This window comes from Rousettus aegyptiacus, unplaced genomic scaffold (genome assembly GCF_014176215.1).
Source record: "Rousettus aegyptiacus isolate mRouAeg1 unplaced genomic scaffold, mRouAeg1.p scaffold_m13_p_9, whole genome shotgun sequence".
NCBI lineage: Eukaryota > Metazoa > Chordata > Mammalia > Chiroptera > Pteropodidae > Rousettus > Rousettus aegyptiacus.
Window position 1 is genome coordinate 89414309 of NW_023416312.1, and position 24529 is coordinate 89438837.

General features: G+C 37.1%; 1 protein-coding gene across 2 annotated transcripts in view; it reads right to left on the reverse strand.

Moving 5' to 3' along the window:
* The window catches only part of FGF13 (fibroblast growth factor 13), a 457427-nt gene that overhangs the window by 168086 nt on the left and 264812 nt on the right, over positions 1 to 24529 (reverse strand). The window contains exon 3 of one of the 2 annotated variants that reach the window (XM_016125141.2): positions 19048 to 19215. The exons of the other annotated variant lie outside the window; for it this stretch is intronic. Coding sequence (XP_015980627.1) covers positions 19048 to 19215 — 168 coding nt within the window. The remainder of the gene's footprint in view (positions 1 to 19047; positions 19216 to 24529) is intronic. 2 annotated transcript variants of the gene reach the window in all.

Genomic DNA, 24529 nt, shown 5'->3' on the forward strand with positions numbered 1-24529 from the left:
TACCGGCTACTGAAGCATGTTTGATGCTGGAAAAACTTGTATAACAAGCTAGAAAATGGCACAGAACACCAACCACCTGGAAATTTCTAATGAGAAGATTGATGTTCTATGGTCCTGGTGGCCTGATCTTGGTAACTGCAATTTCAAAGCCCCTGTCTACTGCAATATTGCAAAACTTTCCGGAAGTGGATAGAGTGGGAAAATGATAAAGGTCCTTGATCTTAAAATGAAGACAGCAAGAACAGAAGAGATTTCCTTGGGGAGAGGTACTTTGTAATTGCAAAAACAATTTCATATGCATAAAATAAGAATGAGATAGAACTCTTTAGAGTCTTTATTATTCTAATGTGCAGTGTAAACCTCCAGGGCAGGGAGATGGCAAGCAGCTGTTTCTCAAACAGTTTTTACTCTCAGGACCTTTCCTATGGGAACATTTCATTTGGGTAACATATTTAGAAATGCTGCTCTAAAGACAAGTTTAACAACAATAAGAATAACTACCATTATCTATCATTTATTAAGCTCCAGGGACAGAGCTCAACATGAAAATTAAGAACCAGTCTAGAAGCACAGTGCAAGATGGGTCCCATTAAGTAGCTTGGGACACTGTACATGACAATAGCTGGACTGGCTTAAGGATGGCCCCATGAGTTTAAAGGCTCACCCAACCTCTATCTTAATTATCATCAGTAACAATTATAATAATAAAAATAGTTCAGCTTTATTGATCACTTACTATGTTTCAGGCACTACAGTCAATCAATCCTGAAGACAACCCTGTAATTTCAATCCTATTATTGTTTCTATTTTACTCTCTTTTGCCCCAATCATCCAGCATATGTCAGAATGGGGTTGAAAACCATGTTTGCTAGACAATGAGTTCTGTGTTCTTTCCATTCCACTACAGTTATCTCTCATGAATGACCTGGTAAAGACTAATTCTGAAGGATTGCAGGGTATCATGTATATTGGTTTATAATGTAGTTAACTGGGCCCAGCAGAAGGCACTAGGAGACTATAATATATATAAATGGAACACAGCTCAGAACTTAAAATACAGAAAAATGCAATCAGCAATCAAAATGTTTTCAACCTGAAGTAACCTGCAAGCAAATTTTATGTGGAGGCTAATTGCCTTGATAAAGTAATGAATCTATTGTTCACTCTGCATTTTAAAATTTCCATTAAGGTAAAACAACACTCAAGAGACAAGCCTTATTGTGCAACACACTCTGCGAAAGCCTTTTACTAGTAAGACAAACATGCCCTTCACAGCGATGTGTATGTAACACACAGTATTTTCAAATTCTGAGAAGTATTCTTTTGTGTATTAAGAGGTAATGGAGGGTTATATTCACTTGTCATGCCACCCTGCTTCATTTCCAAAGCAGCAACATTGCAGTCTTCAGTGGAGAAGCCTGTATTAAGCACATACAATGTACCAGGAAGAAGATATGGGTTGTGCCCTCCACGGTAAGACAAAACCTTTTAATCTTTGGCATGCAGTGAAAAGACCTAAAAAGAAGAGGTTCACCAAAATGTTGAGAAATCAGCAAGGAGAGACTGATTTCAAGAGGGTCTCAGGGTAGGAGTGTTGGGAATAGATCTGGGAAGGCAAAAGCTGAGGTTGTCATTTTAGCAAGGCTTTTAAGAGTTTTGAATTTGACCAACTTTGAACTTAAAAGGATGAGCTGTGTTGTCCACAAGAAAAGAAAAGTTAAAGACCTCAAGTTAAAAAACAGAAGGCCTAGAAATAAAGACCTAAATAGAGACCATAAATAGAGACCTAATTTACTCAATAAATTAGGTCTCTATTTATGGAGAAAAAGATTTGAATGCATATTTATGCAGCTACTATCTTTATAGCTAAAAAGAAAATTACCAAAGCAGTGTTTTATGTGTCCAGTATAGCTATTACTCTTGAATAAATCATTTTATAAGTAAAAAATTTAAATTTAAATTTAGTCACATTTTAAGCAACAGTTTAAGTCACCAATCTAGATGACACACCAGATAGAGGGGTCGGTGTATCAGAAGATTGATTTAAATCACTTAATAGTTCAAAATTCAAATTAACTTGTATTTTAAAACACCTACTGGATTCCCTAGTTCTGCCTAGCCTAAACTCTCTGAGCCTCAGTTATCCGACGTATAAAATTGGGATAAAATAGCTATGTTACAGATTTATATAGGGATTAGAAAAACTCGACATGGCATTTGGCCTTAGCTAATTTAATCATAGTAACTACTTTTGAAATAAAGAAAGTCAAGTACTCTGAAAATGTTACTTTTCTCCTTCCCATCTCCACACCAGCTCATGCCTATGCTTTAATCTTCTCAAAGCTAGCCCAGAATCAAGATCACCAGTTTCAGCGAGAGTCTATAAAAAGGAGAAGCCCATGGTCATCACCTTATGTCCATGAAGCCCTCTAGCTTTTGAACATTGAACTGTCTAGCTGAAGTCAGTGAAACCTTGAAATTTATGAAGTCAGACTTCAACAATACCTATTAGTCCAATTTTCATTGGGACTGTCCATAAAGTTGTTAGGAAACTTAGCAACCAATTAATTCTTATTTTTAACCATTCTGAGATATATAAAACAAGATGAGAATTCAGTACCCATTCAATCCATTTTTTTTTCATTATTCAGATAAAGTTATAGAGATCTAAGGAAGGAATGGACCTTGTTCAAAGATACATACCTCACTGGGGGCACTTTACTATGATAAGAAAATAAAAGCAAAGCTAAAAAAACAAGAACCAGAAAAAAACATAATTGCTTTTGAGAAAAATATGTTAAAATATATTAAATTAACTGAGAGGTAAATTTCATTCCTTTAGAGTATTAATTTCTCTGAATTTTGATGAGTTTAATTTGGTACATCACCTAAAATATTATGAAAGGCTTCACAAAATTCCTTTTTTTGCTGATCACATGTACTTGTTGGTATAAAGGGACCAAGAGGATAGGGAAAAGTGAGAGTACATTTCTAGGGTCATTTTAAGGACTCCGAGAGAAGCAACTAGCTAAGTGCAGTCACAGTTAGTTGAGTCTCAGTAGTTAGATTTAATGTCCTAATCTTTTGAATTTTGAACTAGATAGGAAACCAGGCAAAAGCAAATATTGAAGAATACTTTCACTTCTGCTTATCATCAACTCTGAAGAAATAGAGTAGATTGAGCAAAAGCTTTCTAAAAGGACTACAGTGAAAAGACCTTCCTGTCTTTATACTTGAGCCTGAGCCCCTGAGACAAACTGACTTATATTACTTTTCATATATGAGAGTTTGAGTCTAAGCTCCTAGAATGCAAGAGCTCTGTCATATGTATTCAGATCTGCTATAATAGACACAAGGAAAAACAAACTAGGTATTCATTAAATGACTGTGGAATGACAAATTTAACCAGATGCCTGTTTCCTTATAACAAATCGCTGCAGCAATTTCTACTGAAAAGTCTTATAAATAGTTTAGATAACTTAAAAAGCTTTTGGAGGGATGAGGGAAGATTTAGAAGGGGTAAAGTAGAATTTGGATTAAGCTGAAACTATTGTATCCAAGGAAAGAGGACATTGGTTGGGATTAAGCAAAAATATTTTGATTGGTTCTTAAATAGAAGATTATTTTTCAGACCATCTCTTTACTTGTATATAAATTATATAGTCAAGTGGTTCTTAATGGGATGATTTCTTTCCTCATGGGATGTGTGGCAATGTCTGAACACATTTTTTTGTTGTTGTCACAACTTAGGGATGGGCAGGAGCATTGCTACTAGTATCTAGTATATAGAGTCTGGGGATGCTGCTCAACATCCCACAATGTACAGGATGGCCCCCTACAACAAAGAATTGTCTGGCTCCAAATGTAAATAATGCCAAGGCTAAGAAACCCTATTCTAGTTCAGCACAGAGCCTGGAACTAACTGAAGGAAAAAAGTCATGACAACCAATTTTTACAGCAGGAAAGAAGCATTAACAAATATGCTTATTGGGTTTTAGTTCTCACTTGTGTTTCCCATGTTAATTTGGTATTATTTTTTAACTCAATGTTATTTGTTACCAACTACTGGAATGTGTTGGTTGATTTGTTCAGATCTTCCAAATAGGAAAAAAAAAGATATTAATGCATAAAGATGATAAATACTACCACTTGAAACACTCTAGGGGCACAGGTCCATTTCTGATTTTCCCAGTGTCCACTCTCTACAGCCAGCAGGAATAGCACTAAATAGGAGAGAAGACAAAGTTCAGGTTATGTTTAGATCTAACTTTCTTCTTTCTACCTACAGAGATATTTCTCCTTCCTCAAAGCTGTTTCTCAGGACCAGCAGCCAGATGAGAAAAGGACGACAGGCTAGTAAGTTTCACAGCTAAAGGAATATATAGTCTCCTTGGTTAGCTACCATGTCCCACTATTGAGACGCCAACCTACATCTAATGTACAGGAAACTATCTCAGCATAGATTTCATTGAGACACAATCAGAGAAATAAGTAGCATTGGATAGGTTAAGGACAAACCAAATATTGTTAGGAGTAGGTTCATGAATGCAGTATTTTCTACAATGTCATTTTCCTATCTTGGTGAAAAGGGCACTGACCAAAAAGGTCCAGCAGCTGTAGCTTCTGGTCTTCAAAGATAGCAGCCTAATGTAGTTTTAATTAGGAGGTGATCCAAGTACAAGGCTTCCTTCAAAAATAATCTTCCTGAGAACCCTCTGGACCAATTTACATTATGAGAAATTAGTTAATTTTTTATTTTGTCTTCCTGAAAATAGAAGGCTTCTTTCCTCTCTTGAGGCCACTAAGGAATTGTTACTTGACCTTGGACAAGGGGACACCCTGTACAGAAAATTTTCATCCAGTTTTGCGTGGGAAGTTAACATTTCCATGGAATCCAAATTTGCAAGTCCTAGATGAAAACTCAGCTCAATTACATAGACTCTACATCATATTGTCAACTCAATGGTTCTTCACCACAAAACTGTGTATTTGTTCTTTTAAACACCAGCTCTTTGATTCAGTAAGAAACTTTCACTGTTAGCCAAGGAATCAATTTCCATAGTCTAGCAAGAGTGAACATGTTTCTAAAGGTAGTAGAAAACTTGCTTTATTGGACAATCACATCATGTCATCCTTGATTGCATCATATTAATACAACTCCAAAAAGTATGTCACTTCCAAAATCCTAAACTCAAAAGCCAATTTATTTTTAATTTGAATTCCCAGCTGTCCAATATTTTTAGGCTACTAAAAACCATTGAGCAACCTTAACTACATTAAAAAGAACAAATAACAAAAGAATAATTTCATCTTGGCAAAGACTTAAATATTAGATGCATTATGGAAAAGAAAAATCAATGATACCTTTACAAAATCCTACTGCTAAAGAAATAACAGTAAGGCAATATGTGATCCCTGATCATTCCATCTATCAAGAGGTGTTCTAACCAAACCCATTTCAATGCCAGTTATTTACAAGGGTATGAGAAGTGGAAACGCATTTGCTCTGTACAGTGATGTGATGCTTAATGAGAGGGATATGTTTTGAGAAATGTATTATTAGGCAATTCTGCCATTGTGTAAACATTATAGAATGCATGTAACAAACCTAGATGGTCTAGCTTGCTACACACCTACGCTATGTAGTAGTATAGCCTATAGCTCCTAGGCTACAAGCCTGTACAGCATGTTATTGTACGAAACAAGATGAGATCAGATAAAGCACAAGAGAAAAATGATGCAATCAAGAGACAAGTAAATGCGAAATGTATGAGGCTACTGCCCGTGTAACACAGCATACTATTTTACAGCAAAGTTTTTTTTTCATAAGTAAGAAAACTAAACTATAGAATAATGATTAACTGTATGGTATAGTAAATATAGAACCCAGTAACATAGCTGTTTATTATCATTATAAGTATTATGCACTATACATAACTGTATTGCTACACTTTTTTATATGACTGGCAGTGTAGTAGGTTTTACACCACTGTCACCACAGGCATATGAGGAATGTGTTGCACTACAACATTAGGGTGGCTATGCAACTAGGTTCCATCATTGATGGAGATATTATTATGCAGCACACCACTACTGAAATAAATTGGGCTTCAAAGTGTTGATGTTAAAAGAAATATATGAGAGGCTTGCATTAAATTTGAACCTCCCCACTGCATTCTGCTCTACTGATCTATCCTTACTTCCTAGAGGTCAGTTCTCTTTGGCTTCCTGAGCACCTCGTTGCCTTAGTTTTTCCTTCTTTCACTTATGAGGAGTCCCTTCTCTTCTAGATCACCTTAAAATATTGGCGTGCCTCAGAGCTCAAGTCTCTACCACCCCTCCCCCCTTAGTGATCTCGGCGCGCATGATTTTAATACCGTTCACAGGCTGATGAGTGTTGAATGTTTGCCAGCAGCCTAGAACTTATTCCTGAGCAATTTGAAGACAGGACCATGTAGTGTCTTACACACGGAAAAGTCATTCAATAACTGTTAAATGAATAAACAGAATAAAATATAAAAATGGGTCCACTGGACTTCAGTTGGAGAACCATAGAGGAGAGCTGAGTTGTCCTAGACAAGCCCATCTTAAAACAGTCCAAACACTCTGGCTCACTGACTGCTATTCATCTTTTCACATTTTAAGGACCTTTCAGCATGGACCAAATGCCTCCATGGATGTTTTGGGAAAGGACCAAATCTCAAGGGCCTTTTGGCATGAATCAAATGTCTCTAGACATTTTACACAGGACCAAATGACATGGACCAAATATCTCTGGGGACATTTTAGACAGAACCAAATGTCTGCTATCATAGACTGCCTATAGCAGAACTAGCTAACCTATAGACTACTAGAAAGAATAAACTCATTCCTGTTTTAAGTCACTATGTTTTAGAGTGACTGAAAATACAAGAGCCAAGTGATAGACTAGTTTAAAGTCTGCCTTTCCTGACAGTCTTTCCTCCTCAGGGCAGAGATAGTGCCTCTTATCAATGCTGTGCCTGAGATCCGGCATAATGCCTGGCTTGTACAAGACAGTGAATATCTATTGAGAAACACATTAATTCTGTAATGGTGACTGGAAGCACTGTCAGTCACGTGCTGCCTCCAAGTTCAGCAAATGGCCGAACTCTGATGATCAAAATTTGTTATTTGAAGTTAATTGTAATGATAAATACTTAATATTTATTGTCGACAGGCACTTTGTGATGCCTGTGGTATCTATTTAATAAACCTCTATTGAGTAGAGATGAAATGAAGGATATATGTTTAAGTGGGGTCCTAATTTGAAAGGGAGCTAGATCTCTTTTTAGACAGAAATAACTGCTTCCAAAGAAAAAGTCCCATACTAAAATAAAAGGCTCTCAAATTATTCTGATTTGCTTTGGGGATTTCCTTTTCCTCCTACAGTAAATATTCTGGGTATATTTAACCAATTATCCACTAAACAAACAGCTAACCATGCATGTCAATTAGAAATTTAATTAATCAGATCATGAATCTTTCTAACATGGGTCCAAAATGCTACCTTCTCAGAGAAAAATCAAGTCGCTACAATAGAAAAAAGGCTGAAGAAGGAACAGAAGGGAAAAGTTTCTGCTGGAAGCAGCTGTAAACCCTACTTTTTGAAATGCCTTTTGTTCCTTCCTTGTTGCATGAAAAGAAGTTAATTTTGTTCACAGGATAAGGCAGCCTGCTAGACAAATGTCCTTATTGTGTGAATGGCCTGCTTGAGCCCACATTATCCTAGAGAGGGCTGTGATTAGATTGAGTGTTACTGGGCTGGGTGTATCCTAGAAAGGGACCATGTGAGTTCTACTACTTCTCTGCTTGTGTTTTTCAATAAAATATTTAACTAGTACTGTGTGTGCATTTCTGTGTGTACATTTGTGTCTCCGTTTGCATGTATGTATGTTTACAACTTCTATGAATGCCAATTAGTGTCCATATTTCACTTGTCCCAGTGTTTTGTGTTTTTGGATGGGGCAGTCATCAGTGTTACCATGGGGAGGATGGCAGGTCTCTGGTAGAATTGTATTGAGACAGCTCTTGTACGAATGAGGTCCTCAGTCAAGGGCTTGCACATAATCTAGGGGCAGCCACCTATGCCCATACTAAGAGAGAGAGACAGAAAGAGCAAATAACCCCAATATGGCCATGTTTGACCCTATAATCTCCCCAAATTTCAGACAGACTACATAAAAGGGGATTCACCTTTACTGCACAAGATCACTGCACTCCAAGGTGGGCACAAAAATCCAGACCAAGAATAAAGCATCTGAACTCTCACTGGGAGGACCCAAAGCTGGATGGCCTAAAAATAGGCTTTCTGTATCTGTGGGAACCCCACCTCAGAAACATGGCACTCCCGGAACTGTGCATCACCCTTCCCTCTTCTTGGAGAGGCAGATCATAGCAGAAGCAGTTAAGGCTGCTTTATTTATTTTTTTCTTAGTAATAGATTTTATTATTATTTTGTTATTATGATGGCATTGGTTAACAAAATCCAGTAAGTTTCAGGTGTACAATTTAACAGTAAGGTGTATATATATGTGTATGTGTGTGTGTGTGTGTGTGTATGTGTATATATATATATATAGATATAGATATATTGCATCGTGTGTTCATCTCACATAGTTAGATTTCTTTCTGTCACCACATATTTGACCCCTTTTACCCCATCTACTTCCCTCCTCTCCCTGCCCCTCCTACCCTCTGGTGACCACTAGTCTATTGTCCATGACCATGAGTCTCTGTTTGTTTGTACTATTCATTTGTTGCTTTTAGGTTTATATCCCACAAATAAGTGATATCACATGGTTTTCAACTTTTTCTGTCTGGCTTATTTCGCTTAGCATGATTATCTCAAGGTCCATCCATGTTGTCACAAATGGTAGTATTTCATCTCTTTTTATGGCTGAGTAATATTCCATTGTATATATGTACCACAGTTTTTAAGCTGTTTTAAATTCTAGTGGTTCTGTGGGGAAAACTATGGGTTTGAAGCATTAGTTTATTTAATCAAGTACTGCAGGAAAAATTACCTGCATGTGGTAGACATTTATATAAGAAACAAAGGAGAGGAAAATGTGAGAAATCTCAGGTATGGTGCTTTGTTTAACTCCTTCTCTACTGCTTGTACCAACATTCAAACCAGGATGTGGGGAAACACAAGAAAAATCTCTCAATGGATGCACTGGGTATGTGTACTCTGCCAAGAACTTAAGCTATCTCTTATCAGCAGTGGATAAGATGGTGCCAAGCTCTTCTCAAATGTCTTGCACCTGAAGTGGAGAGTTAGAGGTTAGAGTATAAGAACGAACTGAGGCAGTACAGTGTGGCAGAAAAGGCCAGTCTTGGGAACTGTGTAGACTTGGCTTCAAATGCCAATTAAGACATTTATTAGCTATATGACTTTGAACAACTTATTACACATCTCTACATTTCAGTTTTCCCATTGTGTCCTTCAAGACTGATGACACCTACCTCAGAGGTTAGGAAGATTAGCAATAATAAACCTGAGGTGCCTAGCACATAAAAGATGCTAAAAATTGATAGCTAAGCATCCAACTAAAGCATGGTGTATAGAATATACTACACAGGATACATCACACTCACACAAATCCCTGAGACCTCCTTCTTCATGCTTCTGGAGGGAAATGGACCATTTCATGCAATCTCACTTTTTGTGAAAGTCACATAGAATAATATCTTGACAGTGACTCAACCTAGTTTGGCAGGACATTCTCTTCATGTGCCTTAAGTCAGTTCTCACTATGCAATGAAGGTTTCATCATTCAGTTACTTAGGTCAGCAACTATTTTGTGAGACCAGGTTTTGAGGTGGAAGGTCAGTTGGCCCGAGGTGATTAAGAATTAGCCTGAAGGTAAATAAATGTATACCAGCACAGTGAATAAATCCCAAATCTGATACTGCAGATTGTAAAGAATTTTGACCAAATCATATTTGATGAGAATTTGCCCTTTATGCATATTTAAGTTAAACCTGGCTGTTTCTCTCTTCTCTGAAGAACAAGCCAACTTTTTAATATAGTGTTTTTCTGAGAGCAGGCACAAAGGTCTCTCTACCTTTGTCTACTTAGTATACCAGGTGATACATCTCAAAAAGATGACACTGGAGTCACTGAAGAGCAAAATGGGAGCTCTTTCTAGGGCTGGCCTTGTTATTAGATACGGTCTCTTATAATTGAGAGACTATGGAATTTGGAGTGAGACAAGCTGCATTTGAGTATTGGCTCTATCATTTCTCAGTCACGTGACCTTGGATAAATTATTTCACTTCTCTGAGTCTTCATTTCCTCATCCATAAAATGGAGAGGAAGAAAAGTACTTAGTTACCATTAAGGAGTGTTGTGAGAATTAAGATAATGTTAGATAAAGTACTTGGCACACAGTAAATTCTGGATAATTGCCAATTATTGTTTTTATTATTTACCTCAGACTGGAGAGTAGTGTTCCAATAAGTGATAAAAGAGAATTCATTGCTAACATCCAGACCTGTAGGTAATAGCTAATCCTATGAAACTGGGGAAGTGCTAAGAGCAAGTCTTGCCATTCTTATCAATGGTGGTGATTTATTGAGCTGAGAAAAAATGAAGCAATAGAATCAGCTTTTTAATAATTAGAAATGATCTTTCCTCATTTCGACCATTATAGGTGAAGAGCATCTCCTGGCTTAAAGAAAGGAGAAGTGGCAAGTTACCAGTTTTTTTTTTTATTTAATTCAAGGATAGTTCTATTACATTTGAATTGAATTTAGCTATTCACTAATCATTCTATGCTTTCTTTGTGTGTCCTGGACAAAGTCATTACTTCCTTGAGGATAAGGGTCATTTCACTGACTTCTTTTGAGTGCTGCACTCCTCCTAACTCCCACAGAATTAGCAAGTACCTCCTGAGCCCCTTCTGCTAATGACAAGTCCTTGTCATAGCAAAGCTGAGAATGGAGTGTGAACAGCATTTTATCCCTTTAAACCTAAGATTTCTTTTCTGCACTAAAATTGTTTTTAAACAACAAACCCATGTTTAGGGCAAGAGATGGAAAGCTGAGCACGTGGAGAAACTATGGAGGGAAAAGGGCATGGGCTTCAGAGGCTAGAAAAATCAGGTTCAAATCGAATAGTGTCATTTATCAAGGAAGTGACTTAACCTTTCTGTAACTTAGTTTGCTCATGTGTGAAATGTTGGCAACAGCCTCTACTTTATAGTGTTTTGGTGATCATGCCTCAAAGGGACTCTGCTCAGTGCTCTCACTGTATGTAGAAGTAGTCCAGTGGAACTCTTTCCCTTCCTCTGTGTATATCTGGTCTTTCAGCCAATATACACTTGTTGCTTCCAAAGTGGGACATGCTTGAAGGTTAACCTGAAGCTGTTCTGAGAATATATATCTTAAAATAGCTGGGCTCCTAACTAGAAATATGCTAGCACATGGGTGGAAGTGGACATGTGATTTCGATGTGTTGGAGTGAGTGTAGATATTGGCTGTGAAGCAAGACAAGGATAAGTGTTGATAAAATACAGGATGTTACATCTCTTGTTCCACACTTTTCTCAAGGCATTATTCAAGCTGCATATTCTTAAGCGCACTATCAAATGTTATAGAGTATAACAAATGGAAACCTGAATTAGTGTAATATATAAGTCTAGGAATTATTTATAAATATGAATAGCAATTAAAGCCTCTTCATCATGTGAAAGTCAGTTTTCACATACATGTTCCTGCAACAATTTTATGCTGCAGTAACTTGTATTGTCTATATGATAAGACGACAATGACTCAATGATGACAGCCTCTGGTATAACTCAGGTCACAAGAAGCTTGAATCGACTTTTGCAACCTCATCCTAGAGCAGTAGCAATCACATAAAGAAGTAGTAGTACTTTCCTGGCAAATGAATATGCTCTTCCCTTCTCCATCTTCTTTTACACTCACACATGGTCCCTAGATACTCTTCCATCTATGTTTTCAAGCTGAATCATAGTTCAGAGGAGAACAAGTTTGCAACAATTGCTTGCAAGAAAGGATGTTGGTCACAAGGTGGCAGATCACCATGCTCCTATAAAGAAACCTGATTATTTCCTAAAAATGCAGAATGGCAATGAAGCAAAAGAACTTCAAAAAGGTGTGTGTGTGTGTGTGTGTGTGTGTGTGTGTTAGGAAAGATGGATACCTTACATGGCCACACATTCTAAAGGTCATTTAACTGCTGCCTGTACAGAAATGCCCCTAATCACAAGACACCTACTGAAGAGGCACATGCAATCAGCATGATAAGATTTCTGAATTGACAACTGACATCACACAACAGCCCTTATGCCAAGGTGATATTTTTTCTAAGACAAAGATTCTAACCATGTTAGCACATTAGAATCACCTGGGAAGCACTTTTTTTTTAAATAAGCTTTGTTGAGTCTCTGCAACAAGAGATTTTGCAGGGTTTTTGTTTGGATGAGTTATCGGTGAGTGAGTTGGTTGGGGTCTGATGTTAGGCTCAGGCATCAATATTATTTAAAAGATCCTCAGGTGATTCCAATGTTCAGCCAAGTTTGAGAATCATCTAAGTACCCAACATTGCCACTCAAGGTATGGTCCACAGACTTAGTACTGATCTGTGAACTATATCCCTAAGTACATCTTTAATTTAGTATAGCTGACATGTTTCTCAGCAAGACAGCAATACTTTCTTGATGAAGGAAGCAGTGCATTGATTTATATTCTAGCTCAAGCTCCTTATCTCATCGTGGGCTGATAACAAACAATTTCAGACCACAGTTTGAGTAGCACTTCCCCAAAGACAGTGAGTGAGGGTCAGAGGGAAATGGAACAACATTCATTTTCAAAAGTGTGTTACTTGTCCAACCCCAGCTTTGATGGGAATACGCTGCTCAGTAGAGCCAGCATGGCATTTCCAAAGCATACTTGTGGGGTGTTAATAGGTGCTATGAATAAAGAGTCTGGTAGCTGGAAGATGTCTGCCATTGAAGTGACCAAAGATAGATTCCTAATCTATAAGACTCTCAAAACCTTAAATACACTCCTATGCATTGGGACTTGCTGGAATTTGGGAAACATGTATTTGAACACAGAATCTGTCTTTACACAAAGACATATGATCAGTGTTTCATGAAACATAATTTGGAAAATACTGATATGATAATTATTTAAGAACATGTGAAAGAGACTAAATTCCTGCATTCTCTTCCTCCAGGCAAGTGAGTTATCATTTAAATCAAAAGACAGTGAAAATTGGAGCCATGGCAGCAGCACATCCTGGTGCATCTCCTTAACCAAGGCAGACCTCCATGCAGTACTGTCAGGCTTAATTTGAACAAACAGCTAAAAGTCATTCAGACTATACCTTTTAAATGTGGTACATAGTCTACCTGGGTCAAACCATGCTGGGTGGCATATTTTCTGAAGTGATTTTATCAACTGGCTGTGAAGGCAAAACAAACAAATGAACAAACAAACAAAAACAGGAGGAGTTGCTGAGCTACCAGACCCTCAGGAGTGATGTTGGCAATGCAATCCTTAATGCAACAGCTTTAAAGGGGCAGCACCATATGGATGGATGGATCATTTCCAGATATTTTGTCAAGTATCATCACTTAATTTTGGCTTTTTTTCTTTAAATCAAAATCACCACCAATACTCTTTCATATGTCCAGTAGATCTTTCAGAGCATATTCCTAAAGCAGTGTTATTTTAAAAACCAATACTTGAAACAGCTCATTAACATTGGCTTCACACAGGAGAAATATCTGCCTCCAATAATAACTGAGGGAAACCTCAGTCACAAGAGTTGTAAAAGAGAGACCACTTCTCAGGAAAACATTCCCACCACCTCGATGGGAACACCTAGGCTCAAGGGGAAAAGGAAGGCCTGTTGCTTTAAAAAGTGAATATTGAAGAATGAATGGTTTTTACTTTCTACTGTAAAAGCCAGCCTGAGCTAGACTGAGTCGAGAAGCATATATCTAATAAGAGAATAATAAATGCCCATCCTAGCCTGAAATTGAATTATTGGCTGGTAAGTATACTTCCTTGATCAAATTATTAGTTTCCCAGAGAGTAAACTCTATCCCCAAAATACGACTTAATTTTGCATTTGCTGACATAAGGTGGGGAAATAGGAGAGAAGAGAGAATATACTTCAGTGCTATTACTAGTTTTCTAATGTTATTAGAACATAACAAGTTGGTTTCTAAGAAGTAGCTGACATGCAACCAAGAGAAACATATTTGAGCACTATATGCAGAGAAGATAGTGTTTACTCATTGCTAAGCATCAAGGACTTCAGATTTCTGGCTTTAATTTAATTTTGCTATGGACCAATTTTTTTTTTATCTTTCTTGTGACTCGGCAATTAAGCTGCCATTTGCTTTAATAAGCAAAGAAAACTCTTTGGTGTTACTTTGTTATCCTTGAAGTCATAAATCAAGGCAGTGTGACCTTAAGTCACAGTGATTTTTGAATTAATAGGTTAAGCATAAAGTCTTTTATCTCCTCAGAGTCACTCAAACATATGGCCCTACATTTTCCTAATGAAATAGGAATAGTCCCTCAATTGTTGTCCTCAAAGGGACAGATATGGAACTCAGTTATATCCTTCCTTTCTGAAAGTCAAGGTATTTTCAAGTGTAAAGTATCAGAGGCTGCTCAGTTTTATCACACTGACTATTCATTCAAATAGGATTAGACCCATTTTTCTCAAAAGGTACATTAAAACAAGGAAGACACACAACAGGAGACAACAGAGTTGAGGAAAAGGTAAGGATAAAAATACAAACATTTTCCTCAACATGTTCCTTAATATTCTTCTACCTTCTTCCTCTCCTACCTTGTAGGCAAGATTGATATTTATGGTGACATATTCTCTTTCTAGGATAAAGAAGCCAACGTATTATCAGAGTAACAGTCATTGTGCTAGTTACAAATATGCCTGCTTAAAAACATCTGGCACAGAAATTTGCTTTCTTTTGGTTGGTGAAAGCTGCCATACTTCATCACCAGTGTGGAGCACTGATTCTCTTCTTCAACCAAAGTCACTATGGTTGGATGCCTCTCTGAATAAAAAGGTTATGGATGTCCTAAGGGAGATGAAATGTGTGTGCATTTGTGTGTGTGTGTGTTTTAAATCACGTGAATACAGAACTGTAGGAAAGAAGCCAAATGCTTGATTAAAAGACGGTGACAAACCCCTGAGCTCTGTAATACTTTCCTATTTTGTGTTAACTCCTTCAAATTTACTATTGCAATCAGGATTTTCAATAGTAAAAGCAAATGCCAGGAATTCATGATTTATTTTTCTCTGCAGAATTTCAGTAGTAACTACATGTAAGCATGTGTATCTTGGTACGATTCTTTTGCACAATCTTTGAACATCAGTAAAATCCCAATGACTGGTATTTAGGAAGCAGCAACTATGCTGATAATAGATTGGCTTTGAGAATTTACTCTAAATCAGTGATTTAATTTTGGCACACATGACAATGAAAAAAAAAGGAGCACAAGAATAAAGCTATGAAAATTATACTTTCTCTTGGCAAAAGACTCCTGGAACAGTAAGAAAAAGATTTTGGTAATGATCTCCATGTGGCTTTCTTATAACAAAGAACGTTGTTGGTACTGGGCCAAATTAGACTCAGACATTTGCATGTACTTCTTCAGCCAAATTCCTGTACTCACATAAGATTACATCATAAGTGTTTTTTATGAAAATAATCACGTCACTGAAAATCACAAGTCTTTGGAACAGATTAAAGAATTTATTTTGGAATTGGCTGCTCAGAAATAGAAACCTGTTTTTGGCAAAGTGTAATTTGGCCTTTGTATATCCTGAAAACCCAGCGAGATATTTCACTCCTTCTATGTATTATTTACATGGATTCCAAGGGTCCTGGACACAATACAAAAATGTCCTTAAAAATACAGATGACTGCAAACAATTGTAAATAAGTTATCTGTACCAAATCTCAGATGATTATAAACTATGGAAATAACATGGCTCTTACAAAAACATCACCAACCAAAAGAAACACCAAGACTTTGTCTATAACAATGCAAAAATAGTTGATAGATTTATCAATTCAATAAGAAAGAAGAAAATTAATTCAAGCTTTATCACAATACAAATAAACCTCTTTGACCTAATTTCTAGGATTGATGCAACTCAAACTTTTATTCCCCCCCCATATTTAAATGTTTTCCACTTTTCACATAAGGGCTGTATAAAAACCTCATTAGAAGAGGTCATATTGGCAGTTAGGCATGCACACTTCCAATGATGGTGAAGCTTATTGCTGTCACCTGCAGTGGAACTGGTGGGTATCCACAGCCAAGAGCAGTTAAGGTCTCATGCTTTAGCACAGAGACCAGGAGAGGAACTCTCTCTCTCCAAAATGCTTCACATGAGAATAACATGTTTCAAGGTATGAACATAGTGTAGAACTAAGATTCTATCCATTTGTACTAATTATAATAAAATGTTACAGCAACTGTAAGAGAGAACTGAAGACTACATCTTACAATATTAAAAACCAGTCTTGCAAAAATCCTCCAGGTCACCAGAATGACCACCAAACCCTTACAAACCCACAATTACTTCACCTCCTGGCAATGCCCAGCTTCGGTATCCTATATGAAGTATAGTATGTTTATTTCTTAGCAATGTTTCCTTATTTATCCAAGGTGTCTTCCACAGCATGTTTTCCCTCACCCCCATCTAAGGTCTTCTGGACCCTGTTCATTTATATAGAGATCAAGTGATTTCATTTTAAAATCTTGCTTCACCATTAGCTTCTGGGCCTTTGTTTGAAGGGGGTAAAGTAAAAATGCAAATAGTATTAAAATGTCATCCCAGAAAACCTCTAATGAATCTAATATTATTTACAAATACTTCATAGGAATAAGGAGAAAATTAGCTTTGCTATTCCAGAGGAACTGGTAGGAGAGTAAGACTAAGGGAAATCTTTAATCTGCAAGAAGGCAATGCCCATCATCGAAGTATTATAAGTGAAAGGATGACAATCACATTAGGCAGCTACTCAACTTGTAGGTGAAATGACAGAATAAAAACTATCCAAACCTTATATAAGAGAGTTTAATTGTCACCGATTCTCTAAAGAATTCTTCACATCTGAAAACATTCATAATAATATTCACAATACACTCCAGATAATATTTTGAAAATTAATAGATCTTGCCAAAATAATATGTAATAAGAAAAGGGATAAAGGTCTTAAATTTAGTTATTCAATGTTTTCTAAAAAATCTGAGCATCGTTAAAACAATTTGAAGTTTCTAACCAATTGCTTGACTAAATTTAACTGGATGTTTTTTAAATGGCTTATTTTTCTTACTCAAACCAATTTCATTTTTCAGACTGATGTGCAAGTAGAAAAACAGTATAGTATATAATTTATAATATATTATCATAATTAGAACAGTATAGTTTATAATCTGTTATATAATTATATAATAAAAAATACATATCTATAATTCAAATATTGTTTTTGTACTTGCAAACACATGCACAATTTTAGAGAAGAGAAAGTAGAGCATATAGGAATGCATTATATATAGTGAAATAATTGTCATTGGTTAATTTTTTGTTGTTTCATTAGAGCATAAAATCAAGTTAGTATCTTCTCTACTAAACCACCAAAAGATATATCTTCTCACTATAAAGGATCTCTAGATGAGTAAGTATCAACATCAGAACCCATACCCAAAGTGGATAGCTTGGATACCAAAGTATGGGTTAAAAAATAGAAACGTTCTATTCTGTTGCTGAAATAAGATTAAACATAAAAAAAAATGTACACTTCTCATTTTCTGCCAATGAGCACTGAAAACTCTATTTGGAAGGAAAGAAAAGGGGAGACTTTAAGATATTAAAAACTTGCTTCCAAAATTGTGAACTAGAGTCAATTTGGAGTAATTTCCTCACACACCAAACTTTAAACAGCAGCACATGGCAGTCTTTTCCAGGTGACAAAGACAGTTGTAATGAAGATACCCATAATGTTACGAAAGGGCAACATGAAAAAGGAAGAAGGTGACTTTTAGAAATCGTATCAGAACCATTTATGCAAACATGTACACTGACTGCCAAATGACAGGTGAATTTTGTCACTTCCAATGTCATTCACTGGTAAACTGCTTCAACAGTATTTGATATGGGGGAACAGGCTGTTCTACAATAACTGTTTAATTAGCATACACACTACACATCTCAAATGTCATTTTTGAAACTGAAATGTACACAGCTGACAAAAAAGTTTACCACATTTTCTGACGTGACAAATGTTCCCATTTGATATATGCAAAAACACTGTAAAACATGAATGCTCTTTCTAGATAGATGAAGTACTTTTGAGATAGATTTGTACATGGATTTCGATGAACTCCTTATTGAAGTAACAGCAAGTAGTTTTCCAAACCTGTGCTTGAGCTGAAAAGAAAAACAAGCTACTCATAGTTTCCTTGAGGCATGCATTTCACTATGGCAAAGAGCAACGGGGCGTGCATTACATGGGGAGTCTGGGCTTGCTTCAGCGGACTAAGTAGATCATGAGCATTCTTCGAGCGCAATGCAGAAGCTTTATGGGTGGAAGGGAGTCGGAGAATTTGGAACAATCTTCTCATTATTTCAGTTTTGAAGTGCCATTCCTCAGCCGACTGCTGCTTCAGGAATGCCAGGTGATGGCTACAGACTGGGCCAGATGTTGGCTACAGGAGCAAGCAACTTTAGCAGCCCAAACGGGGAAGTGTAATGCCACCAGCTGAAAATTCTTCAGCTGTGAGAAGCAGGAGGATGCTGCGTGCTGTGCCAGAGATGACTGTATTATACAGTGTCCCATCAGAGACTGCATAACACATTCACCAGCGAGCTAGGGGGCCTCCTAACTACGTCAGGGGCCGAACGACACACAGCACACCAGAGGGCAATGCACAGTCAAAAAGAAAGAGAAAGAAAGAAGAATGAGAGAAAACAAGCAAAACACGCATCTGTCGTGCACAAACCTTCGGGCTCTGTGTTTTCTTTGTGGTGTACTTGCTTCAGCGGGCAGCAGAAGATTTCGTGACACTTAGCACGAAAGGGGGACTCTTTTTTCTTTAATTCCGCAGATTGGATGGAATCTTGCCGTAACATAATGTATTCCTGTGTGCCAGGGGGGGCGTCATCCAGAACTGTGGTCACCACATAACAAAATGAACTCAAGTTAGAGCTTCATGAAAGCAGCGAATGTCTTAAATCAAATCTACTCCCACTGAAGACTAAAGAAACAACATTCCCCCAAAACGTTTCTAAGAAAAGTATTTAATAGCTTGACAGTTTTATTTTTAGGGGCTTAATTTAAAATACTAAAGGCCTGGAAATAGCTTACTCAACTATATATACTTCTATTTCTAGTACAGTGAGAATTTAACAGTGTTAAACTGTGTCTGGATGCAATGAAATATTTTAATACCAATAACCATATTGTATCTAAACAAACACCATGCAGAGTTCACACATTTCAGTTGGAGATACAATATAAATATTTACAGGTAAAATTGGCTAATGTCCACCAATTATCAGTGACTTAGTTTTATGTTTTTTTCCTTCATCTGCTCCTGGCAAGAACTTGACTCCCATGCAGTATATACCGATTCTGATGGAAGAATCAAGGGCATTGCTCTTTACTCTTTGATTTCCAAACAAAACTGGGGCTGTTGCAAATTTTCCTCAGATATTGAAAACCTCTTAATGAAGACAATAAATTCCATTTGAGAGCCTATAATCAACACTTGTTTCAAAGACCTACCTTGTTGAACTGTGGAAGAGCAAGGCCTGGTTCACTAATTTTGGCCTTAGATGTAATAGACACAGAGTGCCTTTCAGCCCATGTTTTCTTTCTAGGCCTTTTCTGGATTTCCTAAGCAACACTGGGAATTTCTAGTGTTTTCTCCCTGCAAGAACAGGTGTCTGCTTTTACAGGGTCCACTGCAACTTTCTCTAGCCTGATAACCACCCACCAAATGGGGTGCAAATTCGATCTGCATTTGCAAAAGCAGGAAACTGACCCCAGGATGGATTTTTTCTCTCTCACACCCTTCCCAATGAGGCCATTCCATTTTGCCAGGAGTGAGTCACTGCCTCCAAAGCTGTGATTAGTGACATGCTGACTCATTCTACTCCCCCAAATGCATACACTTAACATGCATTTAGGAAGACTGATAGCACCAGCAAATGTCTTATGGGGAGAATAATGCTGTGATGTTTGGAAAATATAAACAGCTTATGGTCAAAATTAGATGGGATCTGAAGCTTCTGTATTTGGCAAAACATCCTCAGATCATTGGCTGGGATCTTAACAGGCCTTAAGAACTTTCATGGTGGGGTAAAAATGGTACAAAACCAACATAACCTTTAAATTAGTATTATGAGTTTTGAACAAGTTCTAGATAGATAGCCTGTACGTGGAATTGTTGTCTTCCTTTATATGTCATTAAATTATGCAAGAAGGTGATGAATAATCAGTTCTCTATTTTCCTCTAGTGTTCAGCAGCAGTAATCAAAAATATTATATAGACACACAGCCACAGCTTTTCCTGGCAGAGAGTTCCCTTCATCTACTAGGAATGTGACTATAACTTCTTAGAATCTCATTGAATGCACATCTTTGCTAGCAACAGCTGCTATTCAAAAACATTTGCAACCATTTCCTGCCATAAGCAGATAGTTATGATAATATAGACACTTATCAAATTCCAGCATCACAGCTGAAGACAAATTCTGGTTTACCATCCAAAATATTTAAAGAAAACTTTCCAAACTTGGAACTCTTAAAAAAAAAAAACCGTGACTCTATAGAAGCTGAGAAATTCCATTTTCATGCACTGTTATATATAAGAACCATATTTTTAGATTAAAGGACAATTGGAGGATGGAAAATAAAAGAATAACTTTTTGGTAATACAGAAGGAACTTGTTATTCAGAAGTAAGTGATAAACAGCAGTTAACTGTCTTCCATTTTCATTTTTCAATACCAAGAATGACTTCATAAATGGGCATTTCTGGAGATTAATGGCAGACTGAAGCTAAAAGCCTTTGGCTGACTCTCCAGCCATCATCAGCCTTTCCCAGATGGTCATTAATTCCCAGAAAAGGCCTCACACTGCCATCATTATTATTTAATTAGATACAACTGGTTATCTGTAACATACAACAAAATTCTAGTGAATGCGACATGCTGACTGATACAAGAACCAGCCCAAAACATCATGCTGGAAAAAGCATGAAGGTCACAAAAGTGCAAGATAATCTCTCTCTCTCTCTCTCTCTCTCTCTCTCTCTCTCTCTCTCTCATTCTTTCCTCAAATTGAATTTAGCAAGTACAAAAGGTGCCAAGATTAGAGCATTTAAGGAGCCCTCTGAGTAATAACCACAGGCATAGAACATTTCCTTGGAAATCATGAGCATCTTGGCAGTTAATGGCTCAGCTTTGGGTCTCAGGCTCTCTCTACCCAATGCCACAAACACTAATCAATTCAAGCAGAGCAGAAAAAAAGAGAATGGTCAATCTCTTGAGTAGCTTGGTGTCATGTTGACTGACACAAGAGCTAGAAACATTTTGGACTTTTTAACCAGAGATGACATTTTATAGGCAACATCTCACTCAGGTCTATAAAATTTCTGAACTTGAGAATATTTTGAATAAAAAAAAATAAAACTATTACATCAAATCCATTTATTCCCAGGATACCCTCAAGTAAGACAGTGGCTATATATGCAATTGACAGTAGCAGGAGTGACAGGAGACTTCCCAAAGCACCCCAGCACTAAACCTTAGTTCTAATATATAAAAGGGATGAGGATACAATACTTCCAAGGGGCACTATCTCTAGAAAAGGGAGAGTAGGCTTGCAAAGAAGTCAGCTCATCAAAACAGGAAAAAATAATGGGATTCTTCTTGCCCTGACTTAGTCCAATGTTTCCTGCCATTTTCCCCTTTCTAGTGCATTCCCTTCTCACACAGAACCTCTATCTACTGAAAACCACTCCTCTTTCTGTTCATTCCAAAAATTTGTTCGCATTTATTCAGTGATTCCTGCTGCTCTTCCCAACAATAGATTTATGCAATCTTTGAGATGGACTGAGGACTCCAGTGATTAGGTAGACAATGAATTTATATAAAGCCTCCTCCAGTTTCAGAGGTTCAACTTGACTCTTCAAGGCAGATAACATGGTATATGGCTCATTGTTGATTTCTGGACTGTGTGGCCCCATGTTTTGAGGAAGGCTGCTGAGCCCCATGACAACAGCTGCCTAGAAGTAAGACTTTGCCAAGAAATTGTGCCCACATAGTCAGTGCTCTTGTCCTTGACCACACAGCCCACCGACTCAGGATTCCAAAGTCCCACAAGAGTAGTAGAAAACTGGAAGAGATAAGTACAAATATGCAAATCCACACATTCACTGACTCGCAGACACTGACGAGTAGCATAGTTAGAAACGGAGGTGACAAAAATAAGTGACTTTAGTGGTGTGATGATAGTTATGAGCACAATTTATGAAAGAGCTAGTTCCTGGTATAAAAGGTACCCTACTAAGCATTAGTTGGGCAAGCTGCATCTGGAATTGGTTTCCCAGCAGGAGTTCTAGACTTCCATTAAACCATCCCCATTCTCCTCCAGGCTTCTAAGCAATCACCAAGATCAAGGACAAGGTTGGGAATGGGAGGTAATCATGGTAAGGGAAGATGACCTGATGACCTGACCTAAGCCACAGAAATACAGTATTCCTATTTCAAACTAGAGATAAAGAAATAACTAATCTATAGATAAACTTAATCATCGATAAACTTAAATACTTCCAGTATAATAGATAGACCTTTTAAATATATTTTTTAATTAAAGAAGTTAACAATCACTTATCCTTCCTAGGTTTAGAAAATTCAGTTATTGTTTTACATTATAACTTTTATCAATAAATATAGCATTGGCTATATGAAACAGCTACCCAAATACTTACTGGTATCACAAACACTACAATGTAATCCTCCATGTCATTCCAAATAAAATTTCTTTAGAGAGAATATAATGTAACCCATCTGTCTTAAAACATAAGGAAAATAAAGCTCAGAGAGAGGAAGTGACTTGATAAGTCGTAGTTGTTAGAAAAGCCCAGCCTAGAAGCCAGGATTCGAGTGTGTTTACCACTAAGTCTACGGTAAGCCTGCTTTGTACAAAGATTGATGTATTAAAGAGGGATTGGGTTCTTCAGTATAATTTAGTTTCAAAGATTACCCCTGTCTTCAACAAATTTTTCTTTCTTTATTCAAAGATAGAAAAGTAAGTCTCTAGGAAACTATTTAGACTATGCCACAAAGGCACCTTCACCTCACCAGGATGTTGTAATTTACAAGGTTTGCTGACTTCGAGCTGGAAGTAGTTAAAAAGCCCTCAATTATTTGATGATGCTGTTTTTTTTTTGCTTTAAAATTAACTCATCACAAAGATGACTCAACATACTTAATGATACATGATTTGAATCAAAGCAAATCTGAGATCACCAGAGCAATGAAAATCACATACAGCCATGGGACTACCAACCAAAGTTATTAGACATATGTTAGTAACTCCAACAAGCAAATAGTTAATATCTCCAATGAAAAAGAAAATATAGCAAAATGTAGAGATTATCAAATGACCTCATATAATGAGAACGTGAGACAAAAATGGAGTAGTTAGAGAGATTACTCTTCCATGTCACTGAGCACCTGTCATGCTGAAAAGTTCTTTCAACCACAGGAGGAGTAAACTCAAGACCTCCATTTTACCTCCCAGCTAACTATCCACCTATTTATCTATATGTGATATTCAAGCTTTACTGCCACAGTGGACACTATCAAGATGTCAGATTTAAATGTAAGTGAGTAACTTAAGTAAACCTTGTGCTGAATGAAATTGATCAATACTAACGGTCATTTCATTTAGCCAAGATAGAAAAGCTTTAAAATAGTTCTAGGAATTTCAGTTACCTTCTCATTTGCAATCCCTTCCATTCTTAGGTCTTCATTTCAAATTCTGTTCATTCATGCTGTTATGATCTTCTCATGAAAGAACAAAATGCAAACCCCCTTCCATAGTAGCCTCCTGCCTCCTTATTTCCATTGCAAGTCTTGCTCACACTAGTTTCCATTAGTGTCTAGAATATGGCAGGCTTTTTCCTGACCAAAGACCCTGCAAGTGCTGTTCCGTATGGTTTCCCTCTTTACATCCTTCAGGGCTCTACCTAAATGCCACTTGCTCAAAGATGGCTTTTCAGCCACCTTAGGTAGTTTTGTACCTGTCACAATCTGTGATTATTTTATGTACGAATATCTGTATTTGTCTCTGAATCTCCCCACGGAAATACAAGCTCTCTGAAACAAATATATTATTTGTCCCATTTACCATTTAATATGTGGGGTCCAGCACTGTGCCTCGCTCATAATAACACACTCAAAGAATTCTCAT